The following is a 15,577-nucleotide window of genomic DNA, read 5'->3' as shown; positions in this document are numbered from 1 at the left end:
CAACGCCAAATACCAATAAATAAATAAATTAATTAATTAATTAATTTAAGAAGTGCTTAACTGTTCAAAGTTTCAAGAGACGTCCCTACCATCATTTCCTCCTCTTCTCATTCTCCCCAAAACAACTGTGTACCCGACCGAAGTCCCTGAGTCTCTCCTATATTGATTCATGACATGGTCTTCTCTGGTTTTCTGCTTTGCCAAGTCTCAAAATTTTTCCAGAGATTAATTATAAGAGAGGAACACTTTAAAAGCAATTGGTGCCAAGTATGGTAGCACACACCCATAATCCCAGTACTTGGTTGGAAGACCGAGGAGGATTGCAGGTTTGAGGAAAGCCTCAGCAACTTAATGAGTCCCTGTTTCAAAATAAAAAGGGCTGGTGGTGTAGCTGGGAGGTAGAGCACCCCTGGGTGTGGCCCCATCCCTAATAACACACACACACACACACACACACACACACACACACACACACAGCAATTGGTGATAGAACTGACTCAAAACTCAAATGATGCTCTTTGTGATTATGAGATAAAGTAAACTTGAACTAGTGTCAGTTTTGCTACAGAAATCCCAGACATTTTACCAGCCATCTATCTCCAAGGAAATTCAGAGGTCTATTGTCAGACTTTGAACTTTCTTTAATCCTTTGAATTTGAAGTTTGGCTGTGAGATATCGATTCACACTCTACTTTCTTGGTAACTCAAAATGAAGGGTCTCCAAGTGGGTGACACGGGTCACAGTGTGCAGCAACAAAATGAGAAGTCTCTGTCTCAGCCAGAAAATGGTAGTAACCAGAGCAGCCAGAAAGGAAACAGCTGAAAATAGTTCAGATATAGGTCCAAAACAGTCCTTCCAAAAGAGAGAGAGAAAATGGCACAATTCTTTTTGCCCACACAAAGGTAGAAAGTGGCAGTGGAAGCTTTGAGAAATCCAGAATCTTTTAATACATTTATAACATTATATCTTAGTAATTTTAAAGTGCTATCCATATTTTGCAATCATGCAAATTTGATTGAATAGCTTCTTACATATGTTTCTAATTTCTTCAAATGCCTATTAAGTATCCAGAAGAATACAGAGATAAATAGCAAATGCTCTATGTGTCTCCCCACAAACTTATGAGGAGACTGTGTCAGGTGCCACTAGGAATGAGAAAAGAGAAAAAGGAAAGTAAATCAGGGACTGAACCTGATGGGCTTTCAGGGCATATTTGCGATCTTTTTCTCCAGGCAGGATCCATAAGAAAAGGCAAAAAGACATAGCACTCAAAGCAGGCTGTTAGGGAGGCAATACTGTTTCAGAGGAGGGGAAGGGATGTCATACAAGGATAAGGAACTATTAAGGAGACTGGATCCTCACGCATGTGCATACGGGGGAACTAATAGAGACAATATATTTAGACTTTCATAAAGCTTTTGACAAGTTCACATTCAGATGAGTCATCCTGGGATTGGCAGGGGCTGCTTTATTCTGCATGAAGGGCTGTCTCAAAAATTGAAAATCTTGTCTGATTGAAAAGCTACAGCCTGATGATTGGCCCTCCTACAGCCTCGCTTGCCCTGTGATCATCCTCCACCCAGGACCCAGAGTGATCTTCCAGGAATGCCATCCAATAAGGTTAGTCCTGACTAACCCCTTCAGTGGCTCTCACTGCCAACGTGCTGAAGTCTAAGCGTTTTATGTGACAAGGGCCTTATGATCTGGTTCCTGGCTACCTTCCTCATTATACACTTGTCATTTTATGGCTGCTCAGCAGCACCTGTTTGGGCTCCAGTGCCCAGGGCTTGCATCATCAGAGAGAGGGCAGCAATGGAGCTCAGGTGAGGTGGCAATTGGCATCTGCATCAGACTACCAGTGTGATTTGAGACATTGTTCCTGACTGATAAACTTTCAAGTTGATCAGACTCATGAAAACACACTGCCAAATAACTCTTAATGTTAAAAAACAAAAAAGCTTTTAAAATGTCTACTATGGCTGGGCATGGTGAGACATGCCTTGTTATTCCAGTACTTGGGAGGCTAAGACAGAAGAATGGCAGATTCGAGGTCAGCTTCAGCAATTTATCAAGACCCACAGCAACTTAATGAAACCTTGTTTCTTTATTTTTCCTTTTTTTCTTTTCTTTGTTCGTGTGTGTGTGTGTGTGTGTGTGTGTGTGTGTGTGTGTGTATGTGTGTGTGTGTGTGTGTGTGTTAGTGGTACTAGAGATGGAACCCAGGAGATTCTACCTCTGGGCTACACCCCAAGACCTATTTTACTTTTAATCTGGAAATACGATCTCACTAAGTTGCTGAGAGCCTCATTAAGTTGCTAAGGCTAGCTTTGAACCTGCAATCCTCCTGTCTCAGCCTCCCAAGTACTGGGATTATAAGCATGCACCACCACCCCTGGCAAAACCTTATTTCAAAACTAAATAAAATAGGTTTGGGGTGTGTAGCTTAGAGATAGAATGTCCCTGGGCTCATCTCCAGTACCGCAAGAAAAAAAGAATTCTACTATGCAAAAATTCTTCTGTTTTCTGCATTGCTTCAACCTTTAGGCACCAAAATATATTGTAACTATTTTTCCTGCTACTAAGGATACTAGAATAACTCCGATGAAAGAAGATTGGTATAATCAAGGATTGATATGTTTAGTTTATCTTTAAGCCTACAATCATCAAGAGGAGGAAGGAAAAAGAGGAGGAGGAGGAGGAGGAGGAGGAGGAGGAGGAGGAAGAGGAGGAGGAGGAGGAGGAGGAGGAGGAGGAGGAGAACAAACAGGATGTGGTGGTGCAACCTTGTAATCCCAGCACTTGGAAGACTGAGACAGGAGGATGACAGGTTTGAGGACAGCTTTGGCAACTTAGAGACCCTGTTTCCATATAAAAAATAGGACTGGGGGTGTAGATCAGAGGAAGAATGCCCCTGGGTTCAATTATAGCACCATGCACACATACACAAAAATAAATAAAATAAAAAATAAAAGAGAATTAGGGTTTAAAATAACAACAGAATTGTTCAGAGGTAGAACACCCCAGGTTCAAGCTCCACTACCTACATCAGAAAAAAATAGGCAGAGTATTAGAACAAGCAAACAACAAAATTAATGCAAATGAACAAAAATGCATGAAAACTGTTAAACTTCAATTATAAATAAAATATAAATTTAAACATTTTTTCATCAATTGGTTTAAAAATAAAAGTAAACACTCATTGAGACTGCATGCCACTGTTCTACCTTTATAATTAGTCACTCACTAAACAATTCTATAAGTATTAGAAGCATATGTATAATAAAGATAAGAAAACAGTGGCGCAGAGAATTTAAATGCTTTCCAGGTCACTTCACCAGTAAGTGGCACAGCAGGGACACAAAGACTAGGAGTTTGGCTTCAGAGGCTGTGGTGTTGACCATTTTCTCTGTTGCATTATTGAAAGTAACAGCACCCTGTGTTGGGAAAGGTTCAGGGAACTAGCCCTTCATTCACTGCCCAGAAATACAAAATTATGAAACCTTTTATATTTATAAAAGACAAAAAGCAATTGTATACTTATTAACCTAGAAATACCACTTCCAAAAATTTATCCTAAGACAAAAACCTAAGGACATACACAGAAATTCACCCACAAGGATGTCCTATCCACTAATCATAACAACAAAAGCTAAGAAAATGAAATGCTCACTAATGAAAATGATTAAGTAAATTACAATAGATACGTGTAATAGAATTCTAGTAGCAGCTACTAAAAAAATTGCCAGGCTGGGAGTACAGCTCAGTGTTAGAGCACATACTCAGTATGCATGAGGTAGGGAGGAAGGAAGGAAGGAAGGAAGGGAGGGAGGGAGGGAGGAAGGAGGGAGGAAGGAGGGAGGGAAGAAGGGGAGGACAAACAATGTTGTAGGCAAATCTTACCATTCAATGAAAAGATATTCACAATGAATCATTGGGCCAAAAATCTAAAAACCATTTTGCACAGTGGATCTCATTTTGTTGAAAAAGAAAAGATAGATCAGCACAGAAAGCAAAAAGAACACTTGAGAAGAATGTATACCAAAATGCTATTCCTGTGTGATGGATTTGGGAATGATTTTTCTTATTCTTTTATGTAACTAATTTCTAATTTTCTTATAATAGACTTGTATGCCTGTATAAACCATACATACACTATAATTATCCAAAAAAAGAAAACTGAAGGTCAAAATAGGATTCCTACTGTTTTGCCTGCTAGTAAAATGGTGACAAAGTAATACAATCACTTCAGATCCAGTTAACAATTTAAGAATAATGACCATTGAGATGAGTGGAGGAGGTAGGGGTAGATAGTTATTGTAATGATACAGGCAAGAGCAAACTAGGAAACTGGAATCACATGAAAATTGTAAATGAGAATTGTGTGATTTGGCCAAGTCTTGCTGGCACAGGATGGACTGAATGTCCATTTTGCAGAAATTCACGGATTTTTTATTCCAGCATACTGCCATATATATACACTAAGTCCATGTGTCTGATGCTTTGAATTGCTGTTTCTCACACCTATTATTGCCTCCAAGCTTCTGTTCACTTGTAACTTAGGCTTCTCATTAGTTCAGTGCCTTAGGATAAGATAGCAGAAAGTGGGAGATGATCTCTATTAAGGGCTTAGGAGCCTTCCATATCAGCCACGTTTATAGGGGTTCAATAGTCTTGAACATGCCAGGATGGACCCTCCAAGAGTTCCTCCACTTCACACACTCTTCTGCTAAGAAGGCACAGTCCTTTGTGGGTGTCTCTGGATTCTGGAGGCAATACACACTCTAATTAGGAACACTGCTCTGGCCCATTTATGGGTAATTCATAAAACTACCAGTAGTTTTGTTTTGTGGTGCTCAGGATTGAACCCAGGGCTTCATACATGACAGGCAAGCACTATCTACCACTAAGCTACATTCCCCAGCCCAACTGCCAGTTTTGAATGAAGCCCAGAGTGGGTGCTGTAGCAGGCCCAGGCCTCAGTGCAAGTAACTGCCAGTTGGGTCAGTTAACACAAGATAGACAATACTCCAGGTATTTGTAGTATATAAGGATGTTTCTTGGAGTTTCTTGCAGGATCCTAGAAAAAGGATAGCTGCAGGGCATATTTCTAAGATTCTAAAATAACACTTTGCTTTCTGCAGAGAACAATTCACCATTCCCAAAGCAGCAGGGCATTCCCCATGAGATCAGGTGACCATTCAGAAAGCTTACCACAATCTGTATAATGTCAGAAGCACTGAGTCATGATGTCAGGTGGACATAGCAGCTCTAGGGCACAAGTGAATACAGGTAAGCTTACTGAACACTTAGTTAAGCTATTAGTCTGGAGACATTATCTTGCGAGTCTATGTGATAAATGCAGTGAACTAACACAATGGTCATAGATATGGCGCTATATCCCCAATACAAGAATTCATGACTCTGAGAACCAAGTAGTAGGATGGGCCCCTTTTGCCATCCAGTGACTAACTTGTGGAATGTGTATTCGCTTTCTCAACAAATTCAGTTTTGCTGGATAGGAAGTCCCAAGTCCCAGCTTGCGAATTCTTCCCATGGTGGAGCAGGGGAAGAAGTTTTGCCAGGACAGCACAATATTCTGAAGCTATGACTCTCCCCCAGAGGGGGACAGCTTCAGTCATTTGGGGCTTCTTGTACCTTGGAAACAGTAGACAAAAAAAAAAAAAAAAAAAAAAAAAACACATTGGCAGCAGAGGCCGTGGTTACATGGAAGTAGGGTTGTGTCTATGCAATGGGGACAGGAAGAGAAATGTGCAGTCACTGGAGTATTTTGGTTCTTCTGTGTACAGGGACAGGCAATTGCTACAACAAAGGCTCGACGATACTAGATTAACTAAGGTTTTGGTCTTTAGAAATTAAAGTCTTGGTGACTCTATCAGGCAAGCAATGGCCAAGAACCTAGAAAGCATGGCTGGGAGAGGTGGAGACTGTCAGTCTCTGGGTCAGCTGCAGCAGTGTGGATTGTACTTTGCTCCTCTAACCCTCCTATACTGAGTGTTCTGTAGAGCCTGTACTCACCTTGAAGGGCATATTAAAGACTGGACTTGAGGAGTGCTGATCCAAACAGTGCATGGAGCAGATAAAAAAAAAAAGTATACACCTCTTGTGCCTGCCTCACACCCTATTGATCTTTTTACTCCAATTATTGCTACTACTTTCAGTTGCCTGCTGACCTGATTTCACCCCAGCTGCACAGCACATCATTTGCTTTCTACCCTAAACGTCCTTCCTCCTCCACGTGAGGCCTAAAAGAGCTGGACCAAAAGTCGCAAGTATATGGTTCAGTGGTAGATCACTTGCCTAGCATGCATGAGGCCCTGGGTTCAATGCCCAGCACCACAACAACCCAGCCAGCCATTCTGAAGTATACCCCCATGCCAAGGAATTTTATGGAAGTAACTTCTGATGATTGGACCAGAATAAGTTTTTATCCCCCAATGTCTGAATGGAAAATTCTGTGTATATTTCAAAGGCCTCTTGGGAGGTCCCTAGTGGGAACCCATTACTCAGAGGCAGGAGATGAATAGCACACATTTCATGGGTTTTCTTGTTCACTCTTCTGTCTCCTACACTGCCAGAGCCAGCCGGCAAGAGTACAGGTTCTGAAGAGGGGCGTGAGGATGAAGAATTTTTTATTCTAACGTGGGGGAGCCGCCAGCCTACTATCTCTACTAGTCGACCCCTGTTTCTGGGTCAATATTTCCTACTGGTCGATGACTATGCCTGGGTCAGTATTCTCTATTGCGCCGACGCTCCTGGCCGACGCCTACTTCTGGGTCAATCTCATCTTTATTGCGCCGACGTTGGGTTTTTCCAGAGGTATTTATACACAGCTACAGGTCAATTAACATTCTCGTGCTATCACCACTGGAATACAATACAGACCAATCCAAAGCACATACGATACAGGTAGATTAATCAATACCCTCGTGCCATCACCACCTAATCTTCTCCCCAAACCTTGCTGACTCTGGGCAAAGGTCAGCTGAGTCAGAGACATTAATCTAGGGGAAAGCCTTAATGGCTCCCCACACTAGTCCCATTCTTTCAGATCCTAATTACCTTCATACAAGCCTCTCCTTCAGGCTTTACTTTTAGAGGTAACAAAGGCTAATATCAGGTTCAAACAAGAGAATAGTAGTACATGTTTTGAAAGTCAAAAACCAATATAGTAATTTAAGTCAGTCCTATAAAACATGTTGTTCATCTACAGCACTTGCCATTACTCTACCTTTATGAATGAAATTGTCACCACACTGTTTTGAGACTGAACTACAAAGCACTGTGTAGCTGTTATTTTACTGTTATTTCATCCTCATCACCTTATGAGGTGGTCGGCATTACTAGTCCCATGCTAGACATGAGGAAACAGAGACCCAGAATTCCAACTGCTGAGTCCAAGCAAGCCTCCGAGCCCAGCCCTGATGTCCAATGCCCATGCTCTTAACCATTAAACTTCTGCTCCTGAGCATCCCTACCCTCCATCCTCTCAGCCCACCGAGGTCCCCATGTACACACAGTACAAACCTTGCTCTTTCATGCTGTGTGTGTGTGGTTCTGGGGGTGGAATCCAGGGACTTTTCTACCTCCGGGCTATACTCCCAGACCTATTTTTATGCTTTATTTGGAAACAGGGTCTCATTAAGCTGCTGAGAGTCTAAGTAGCTGAGTGAGGCTGGCTTCAAATCTGTGTGATCCTCCTGTCTCAGCCTCCTTCATGCTATTTTGTCTGGTCAGCCTTGTGAATGTCAGAACCTAGATCAAATGCCATCGCCCTATGCTCCTCAGAGCTGCTTTGTCACCAGCTTACCTACATCATTTTTCCTGAATCTATCTGGCATTTTCACATTGTTGTTACTGTTTCCCTGCAGAACTGGGGCCAGTCAAGGACTTAAGTATTATGTACCAGATACATAAAAAACACCCAAATAACTGTTCAATAAAGAGGAGGCAAAGTATAAACTCCTTAAGCATAGGCACTAAGCCTGTCTTACTGACTGCTGTATTCTCAGCAGAAAACACAAAGCCTGACTCATAGTTAGCATTCATCTGCTGAATGATCAACTGGATGAATAATATGAACATGTTTCTTCATTAACTGTGAGCTCTTAAGAAAGCAGAAACTACAATGTCCAGCAAACGTTGGCCATCATTCTGATATGGCAGTGATTCCCACCATGGACTGCTTTTGCTTCTCTGTTTCCAGGGTAATGGTAAGTTTTGATATTAAATCAAAGTAGTATCAAGAAAGAGAAAGTATTTAATGATTAATAGAAGATTTATTTAAGCAAGAATACACGTAATCATCATTGCCAGACTTAATAAGATATATTAAATTTTCGGTCCAGTTTTCCTTCCTGGATAAGTTTTTCCTTCCTATCCTGTACAGAGAGAAAAAAAAAAAAAAAAAAAAAAAACCCATTAAAAACAATGCATTACAACTGAGCATGATGGTGCACCCTTGTAACCCCTGCATTTGGGAGGCTGACACAGGAGGATTGCACAGGTTCTAAGCCAGCCTAAGCTACTTAGTGAGGTTCTCAGCAACTTAGTGAGACCCTGTTTCCAAATAAAATATAAAACAGGTCTGGGAGTATAGCCCAGAGGTAGAAAGCCCCTGGGTTCCACCCCTAGTACTACCAAAAAGAACCAAAAAAAAAAAAAAAATGCATTATGATACAACTCTGAAAATCAGAATAAAATATTCTACATTTAATTGCAATCCCATCATCTTTTAAAGCCCAAGGAGTGGGAGGAAGTAGTAAGCTAAAAACTAAAGAGACGATAAAAAAGTGCTCCTATTAAAAAACCTTACCTACATTTTATTAGAAATAAATTAACACCACTAAAAGGCATATACTGAAAGCAAAATGCAAACACCTTCTGAGAAAGTGAAGCCAATTTATCAGATAACCCAAACACACGAGCACTAACTGAAGAGTAAACTGGCCAGCTGAAGCCAAAGGTAGATGAGAAGGCTCCAGTACAGAGGGCAGTACAAGGCCTCAGGCTGGGGCTGGGGGCTGGGGCCAGAAGTGGGGTGGCCAGAGGTAAGCTTCGCTTTCTCTGTGATCACACATCCAGCTGAGAGAGTTATACCCAGCACGCACTGCTTCTGCTTCTCTGTTGTTAAGCTACCAACAAGCTCTAATCAATGAAATTAATAAAACATGACCAATGTAACTAGCATTCATGCAAACAGTGAACATGCTAAATGATTTCTATATTCTGCTAAAACTTGAACCAATAAACATTTCTTTTAAAATGAACAAAGATAAATAAAAAGTCTGCAAATATCTGAAAGCTAATCACAACAGAAAAGTTTCATTTCCACACTTTATTTATTTATTTTGCGGTGCTGGGGATGGAACCCAGGGGCATTCTACCTCCAAGCTACATGCCCAGCCCTATACTTTATTTTATATTTTGAAACAGGGTCTCACTGAGTTGCAAAGGGCCTAAGTAGCTGAAGCTGTCTGAGAATCAAGATCTTCCTGTCTCAGCTTCCTGAATGCTGGGATTACAAGTGTGTACCATTATGTCTTTATTTTTTTAAAACAGGTGCATTGTAGTCATACATCTTAATAGGTGGAGGCATACATGCACACATCACCCAATTAGCCCTTACCCAATTCCCGCCCCATTCCTCCCCACCCTCCTTTTCATGTTTGGCTTAGTGACTGACTTTGATGTTTGTTACTGTACATCATAAACTTAGAGAGTTTCCCTCTTCCCCCTCCCATCACCTCAGGTTGCCTTATTTGCTCATCTATAGGATCTCCTTCATCTAGAGTTCCTCTTATAACCCATTTTCTCCTTAGCTTTTGCATATTAGGAAGAGCATCCGATTTATTTTTTGAGACTGACTAATCTCACTTAGCATAATGTTCTCCAGTTCCTTCCATTTCCCTGTAAATGATGTAATTGTGTTTTTTTTTATGGCTGAGTAAAATTCCATTGTGTACATATCCCAGTTTTGTAATCCATTCATTTGTAAAAATTAACTTTTAAAAAAGGTACTTTTTAGTATTCTTTCCCCTAATAATCACAGATCATAGTAAAAATAAAGTAAATCTTTTGCTTAGATAATCCTTATCTAAAAAAAAAACTTTTTTAAGTTCAGGTTTTAGAAATTGAAGTTGATGACTTTAAATTGTAGAGCAACTACCATTAAATTAAATCTGAAAGGCCCAGAGGCTACCATGATATATATATATATATATATATATATATATATATATATATATATATATATATATATATATTGTGTGTGTGTGTGGGGGGGGGGGGGGGGGTCTGGAACCCAGGGGCATTCGACCTCCGAGATACATCCCCTGCCCTATTTTTTATTCTTTGTTTTGAAAGAGGGTTTCACAGTCAGGCGTGGTGCCGCACACTTGTAATCCCAGCATTCAGGAGGCTGAGACGGGAGGATCGCAGTTCTCGGACAGCCTCAGCTACTTATTGAGGCACTCTGCAACTCAGTGAGACCTGGTTTCAAAATAAAGAATAAAAAAATAGGGCAAGGGGTGTAGCTCAGAGGTCGAATGCCCCTGGGTTCCATCCCCAGATGTGCAAAAAAAAAAAAAAAAAAAAGAAAGAGTGTCTCACTAAGTTGCAAAGGGCCTCACTCATGAGGCTTTTCATGAACCACAATCCTCCTGTCTCAGCCTCCCCAATGCTGGGATTACAAACATGTGCCACTACACCCAGCGCTACCGTGGTGATTTTTAACAAAGCATATTTATATATGACTTGAAGGAAAAAAGCAATAAAACCAAACATTTAGTGAAAAACTTTCAATCTGCCTCTGACTGGAATGACTAAAGATAAGAGAAAGGAGGAAAGGCAGGAAGAGTGCAGGCTAAGATGGGAGGGGCACTGTTGGGAATCCTCAAGAGAATGCACTGCAGTGGGTGCCTACAGAGGGACCCATCACACCAACACCACACATCTGGCCTGAATACTTACTCTGTCAGTTTTGAAAATATAATACAAGGTTATGAGAGGCCCAAATCCAACCAAAGCTCCTAAGAGTGAGTTCTTGGGAGTGGGTCGGAAATTTGGATAGATATTTGCTGTTCTTGCATAGGTCCAACGAATCAAGGCAGGATCTTCCTAAAATTAATGAAAACAAAAAGTTATAGAACTCATGCTATACTAAGAAACAAATTCATCAGACTTGGGTGAAGCAGCACAAAGATGCCTTTTGTTCTCTACAACAGTTAAGGAATATTCCTAAATAAGATTGAGGAAAGAGCTTTCATTTCTAGTATTTTTAAATTCTCTGATAATTCTGTTCAAATCTTTCAGAATTTAAGATTTTTTTTATCACCCTTCAGCCTTGTATTTAATCATCTTAATCTTTCCAAACTATCAGAGAAGCCATCTTTCCTCCTTATCATTTTTACTTATTCTTCTCTAGCCTGCTTTTGGCTTCATTTCTCTTGAAGTGTGACCATCAAAACCACACAGTCTTCCCTATGAAGACAAACAGATTTCACTGTATTCTGTGTGTGTGTGTGTGTGTGTGTGTGTGTGTGTGTTACTGGGGGTGAAACCCAGGGGTTTTTCTACCTCCGGGCTATACTCCCAGACTTATTTTATACTTCATTTGGAAACAGGGTCTCACTAAGTTGCTGAGAGCCTCACTAAGTAGCTGAGGCTGGCTTCAAACCTGTGAGATCCTCCTGTCTCAGCCTCCCAACTGCTGGGATTACAAGCGTGCACCACCATGCCCGGCTGATTTCACTGTATTCTATCAAGCTTTGTACTTTGTTTCCATGACTTTTTCTAAAGGGGTCCCAAAGCTGGTCTTTCCAAGCTACAAATAAGATGCAGATAGATGAAAGCATCTCTAAACTAGAAGTTTCTTAAACTGACTTGGCAAATTTTGCTTAAACACAAAATTAGTACAATCCATACTACTGAAAGTTTTATGCAAAGGTCAAAGTTGTTAAAGAAAAACAATCAGCTTATCTTGGTTTAAAAAAAAAAAGCAACTGCCCATTTTAATATATTTATACCAGATTACCTAAAAATAGCAAATCTACCCAAACTCATAAATTAACTAAATCCTCAAATGATTTTACAAAATTATTCTGTCCAAAGCCTGGAGTGGTGGCACATGCTTGTAATCCCAGTACTTCGGAGGCTAAGGGAGGAGGATCGCAGGTTCAAAGCCAGGCTAAACAACTTAGTGAGCCCCTCAGAAACTTAGTGAAACACCATTTCCAAATAAGATCGGAAATAAAATTGAACTGGGGGTTTAGCTCAGAGGTAAAATGCCTCTGGGTCCAATCCCCAGTGCCCCCCCCCACACACACACACACACATCCCCCCCCCCCTCTCTCTCTCTCTCTCTCTCTCTCTCTCTCCAATTAACTGATAGATAAAAATAAGCAAAGTCAGCTTTAGACTTTAATATGTGACATGGCCATTCGAGGTCCTAACCAACACTGAGGTGATCTGGCCTCAGGTACCTACCTCTCTGACCTGTCTTTTCCCATTCTGCTCTCACCCTCTCTACTTTGGCCACAATCTCTTCAGTATTTTTCGAATTAGCTAAGTACACTCCTGCCCAAATCCCTTTGCATTTGCTGTCCCCCCCTAGCTAGCATGCTACTTTCCTACATGAGGTTCCAAGCAGCTGCTTGCCCTCCCCACTACAGACACATAGTCACATGTTCCTAATCCCCTCGTCTTCCTTTTCTTACTACTGATCACTATTATGTTAAATTATCCTTTTTAAACTTGCATATTACTTATCTCTCCCACTAGAAAGAAAGTTTTGCAATGACAAGGATTTTGGACATCTTTGTATACTCAGTTGTTACCTTAGCACCTGAAACAGAACCATAATAGACCTTTAGCAATTGTTTACTTACTGAAAGAATCATTTCTCTTTTTCTGTGTGTGTGGTACTGGGGATGGAACCCAGGGGCATTCTACCTCCAAAGCTATACCTCCAGCCCTATTTTATTCTTTATTTTGAAACAAGGTCTTACTGAGTTGCAAAGGGCCTCACTAAGTAGTAGCTGAGGCTGTCCTCTTGTCTCAGCCTCCCAGATGCTGGGATTACAAGTGTGCACCACCACGCCCGGCTGAAACAATCATTTCTAAAGATTGGCAAGGGAACTTCCATATACTGATTAATAAATGAGCATCATCGCTACTTTACAGGTGAGAAAACTCAAATTCCCCTGGGTCATAAATTGGAATAAAGAAGATCTGGGGTTCAAAGGTGAGATCAGACTGAGGCCTAATTGTTATTTTTTTAAAACTACACCATACTATTTCAATTCAATCATGTACATACGTATATAACAGATGTGTCTCTCTACACTTTCTTCCTAAGTAAACAAGGTTCTGGCTGGAGATAGTATGGCCAACTAAAGAAAGGCAAATGCTATGGGTTACACAGACCAGGGTTCCAATTCAGCCCTATGATTTGCTAGTGGGAATATATGCATGAGCTATCTGTCCTTCCCATGTTATCTTCTCATCTGGAAAGTAGGACGATTAATAGAGCATAATTCTCTGAATAATTGCAACATATGCATAAAAATAGGAAGAGTCTGGCATAGTGTCTGGCACATTATAATTTCCTTTCAATGTTCAAAACTTGCAAAGATTACTAGAGAACACCAATGCAACTACTGGAAAAAGTCTTTTAAAAATCCTATTTGAGATATTTAGATAGCACTTGCACAGAAAACTAACTAAAAGCTCACTTGTTAAATAATAACTTAGTTTATCGGGCATTTATTATCTGCTGGGGCTATTACATAGAGTATCTCATTTAATCTCACAATTCTGTGAAGAATGCACATCTTTTCCATGTGAACATTAAAAAACTGAGTTTGACGGGTTAGATAAGTTGCTCAAGGTCACAGTTGTTCGTACACAGTGCTTTGGGGTCTTGATTCAAAATCCAAGGCTTCAGTAAGCTGCAGGGTCTTAAAAATGTATCGGTTGAACAATCACCATGTTCCCATTAGAAGAGAAGCATTCCTACAAGTTGTGAAATGAAAAATATAGTTTTTAAAAATATATGGATGTGGGAGTGTGGAGGTTCTGAACACGTCTATTACACGCTAGGCCAGGCACGTGCGGCCGATCACACTTCATAACAGCCTCCTAAGATGGTGAGTAGTATACACCTGCTTTTCAGGTAGGAAGCGAGGCTAAGCAGAGGTGAGTAACTTTCTCAAGTTCACCTCGGGGGCAAGTGATCCAGCCGCGGCTCAAACCCACCCAGGTCTGGATCCCGGGCCAGTCCCCTTGCCCCCGACCTCCGGCCAAGAGCGAAGGTGACGAGTGGCCAGCTCTGGGCTGGGAAGAGGCCCCGGCTCGGCGCTGACCGCCCGCCGCCCCGCCCGCCCCACTCACGATGAGCCCGCGGCGGCTCGGGTCGTTGTACTGAAGCAGGTACTCCCGCTTAAGCCGGGCTCTTATGGCCAACCTCTCGACTTGCGCCCTTCGGTCTTCCAGAGATATGTTGTATTCGGCTGGGTCGAGCGTAGTTGGCAGAGTAGCCAGAGGCGCCGGCTTATACTTTGGGAAGGACATCTTGGTGCCGTCACCCATAACTGCGCCTGCGTAGCCGTGAGGCCCGACTTGTTTTAATCTGACCTTCTGCCTCCGGAAGTGCGCCTGCGCGAACCTCGGGAAGTGCGCCTGCGCGAACCTCCGGAAGTGCGCCTGCGCGAGAGGACGGGGGTGGGGCCTGAGGAGGAGCGGGGCTTCTTTCCCTGACCTTCCTCCACGCGCAGACGCGCGCCCCGTGGTCTGCACATGCGCGGTCTGTTCCAGCCCCGCCCCCTCTCTTTTTCCCTTCTGTTCCCCTGTGGGGCAGACGCGGCTTCTTAGCCGGCCTTCTTTGGTGAGGTTCAGTAGTATGAGATTGGCAGGGACCGGGAAACGTACTGGCTATGGCATCCAAAGGCCTGTTTTTTTGTGTGTGTCAGTCCAAACTGTGTGACCTTGGACAAGTCATTTAATGTCTCTAGGTTTCCTTACCCTTATTCTGGAGATAAGTAAACTAATGAATTAATGTCAGAATGTTTTGGAAAACACAATTCCCTACCCCAAATAAAGAGAATAAGCTTCTCTGAACATTACTACCTTACGTACATATAGGTATAAGCTTATTTCATAGCCATGAAGTAATATTAATAAAAGAATGATGCTGTATAAGAAGTGTTGCCTAGAACCAGGCACGGTGGCGCACACTTGTAATTCCAGTACCTAGGAGGCTGAGACAGGAAGATCGGAAGTTTGTGACCAGCCTCAGCTACTTAGTGGGGCCCTCTGCAACTTAGTGAGACACTGTATCAAAATGAAAGAATAAAATGGGGGGTAGCTTGAAAGTAGAATGCCCAGTATTCAATCCGCAGACACACACACACACGCACACCCTACCCCTGGGGTAGGGTAGGATGAGGTATTGATGAAGAAACAATATTTTGGTTAAAATGCTAAACTTCTTACTTAAAATCCTTAGCACTCTTCAGGTACCCAAAATGAAAGAGATCCTTATGGATGTGAAAACACACA

General features: G+C 41.8%; 1 protein-coding gene across 1 annotated transcript; it reads right to left on the bottom strand.

The window, feature by feature from the left end:
* Positions 1–8,337: 8,337 nt before the first annotated feature.
* On the bottom strand, positions 8,338–14,590 carry NDUFB4 (NADH:ubiquinone oxidoreductase subunit B4; the record flags this gene model as incomplete). The annotated part of the gene is made up of 3 exons (XM_080696223.1): positions 8,338–8,400; positions 10,991–11,137; positions 14,411–14,590. The coding sequence occupies 3 exons, from the start codon at positions 14,588–14,590 to the stop codon at positions 8,338–8,340; spliced, it is 390 nt and encodes a 129-aa protein (XP_080552349.1).
* Positions 14,591–15,577: the final 987 nt, after the last annotated feature.

Source organism: Muscardinus avellanarius, assembly GCF_963383645.1.
Source record: "Muscardinus avellanarius genome assembly, chromosome: 5".
Lineage (NCBI taxonomy): Eukaryota > Metazoa > Chordata > Mammalia > Rodentia > Gliridae > Muscardinus > Muscardinus avellanarius.
The sequence above is the reverse complement of the archived record's forward strand: the minus strand, read 5'-3'. Positions and strand labels throughout refer to the sequence as shown.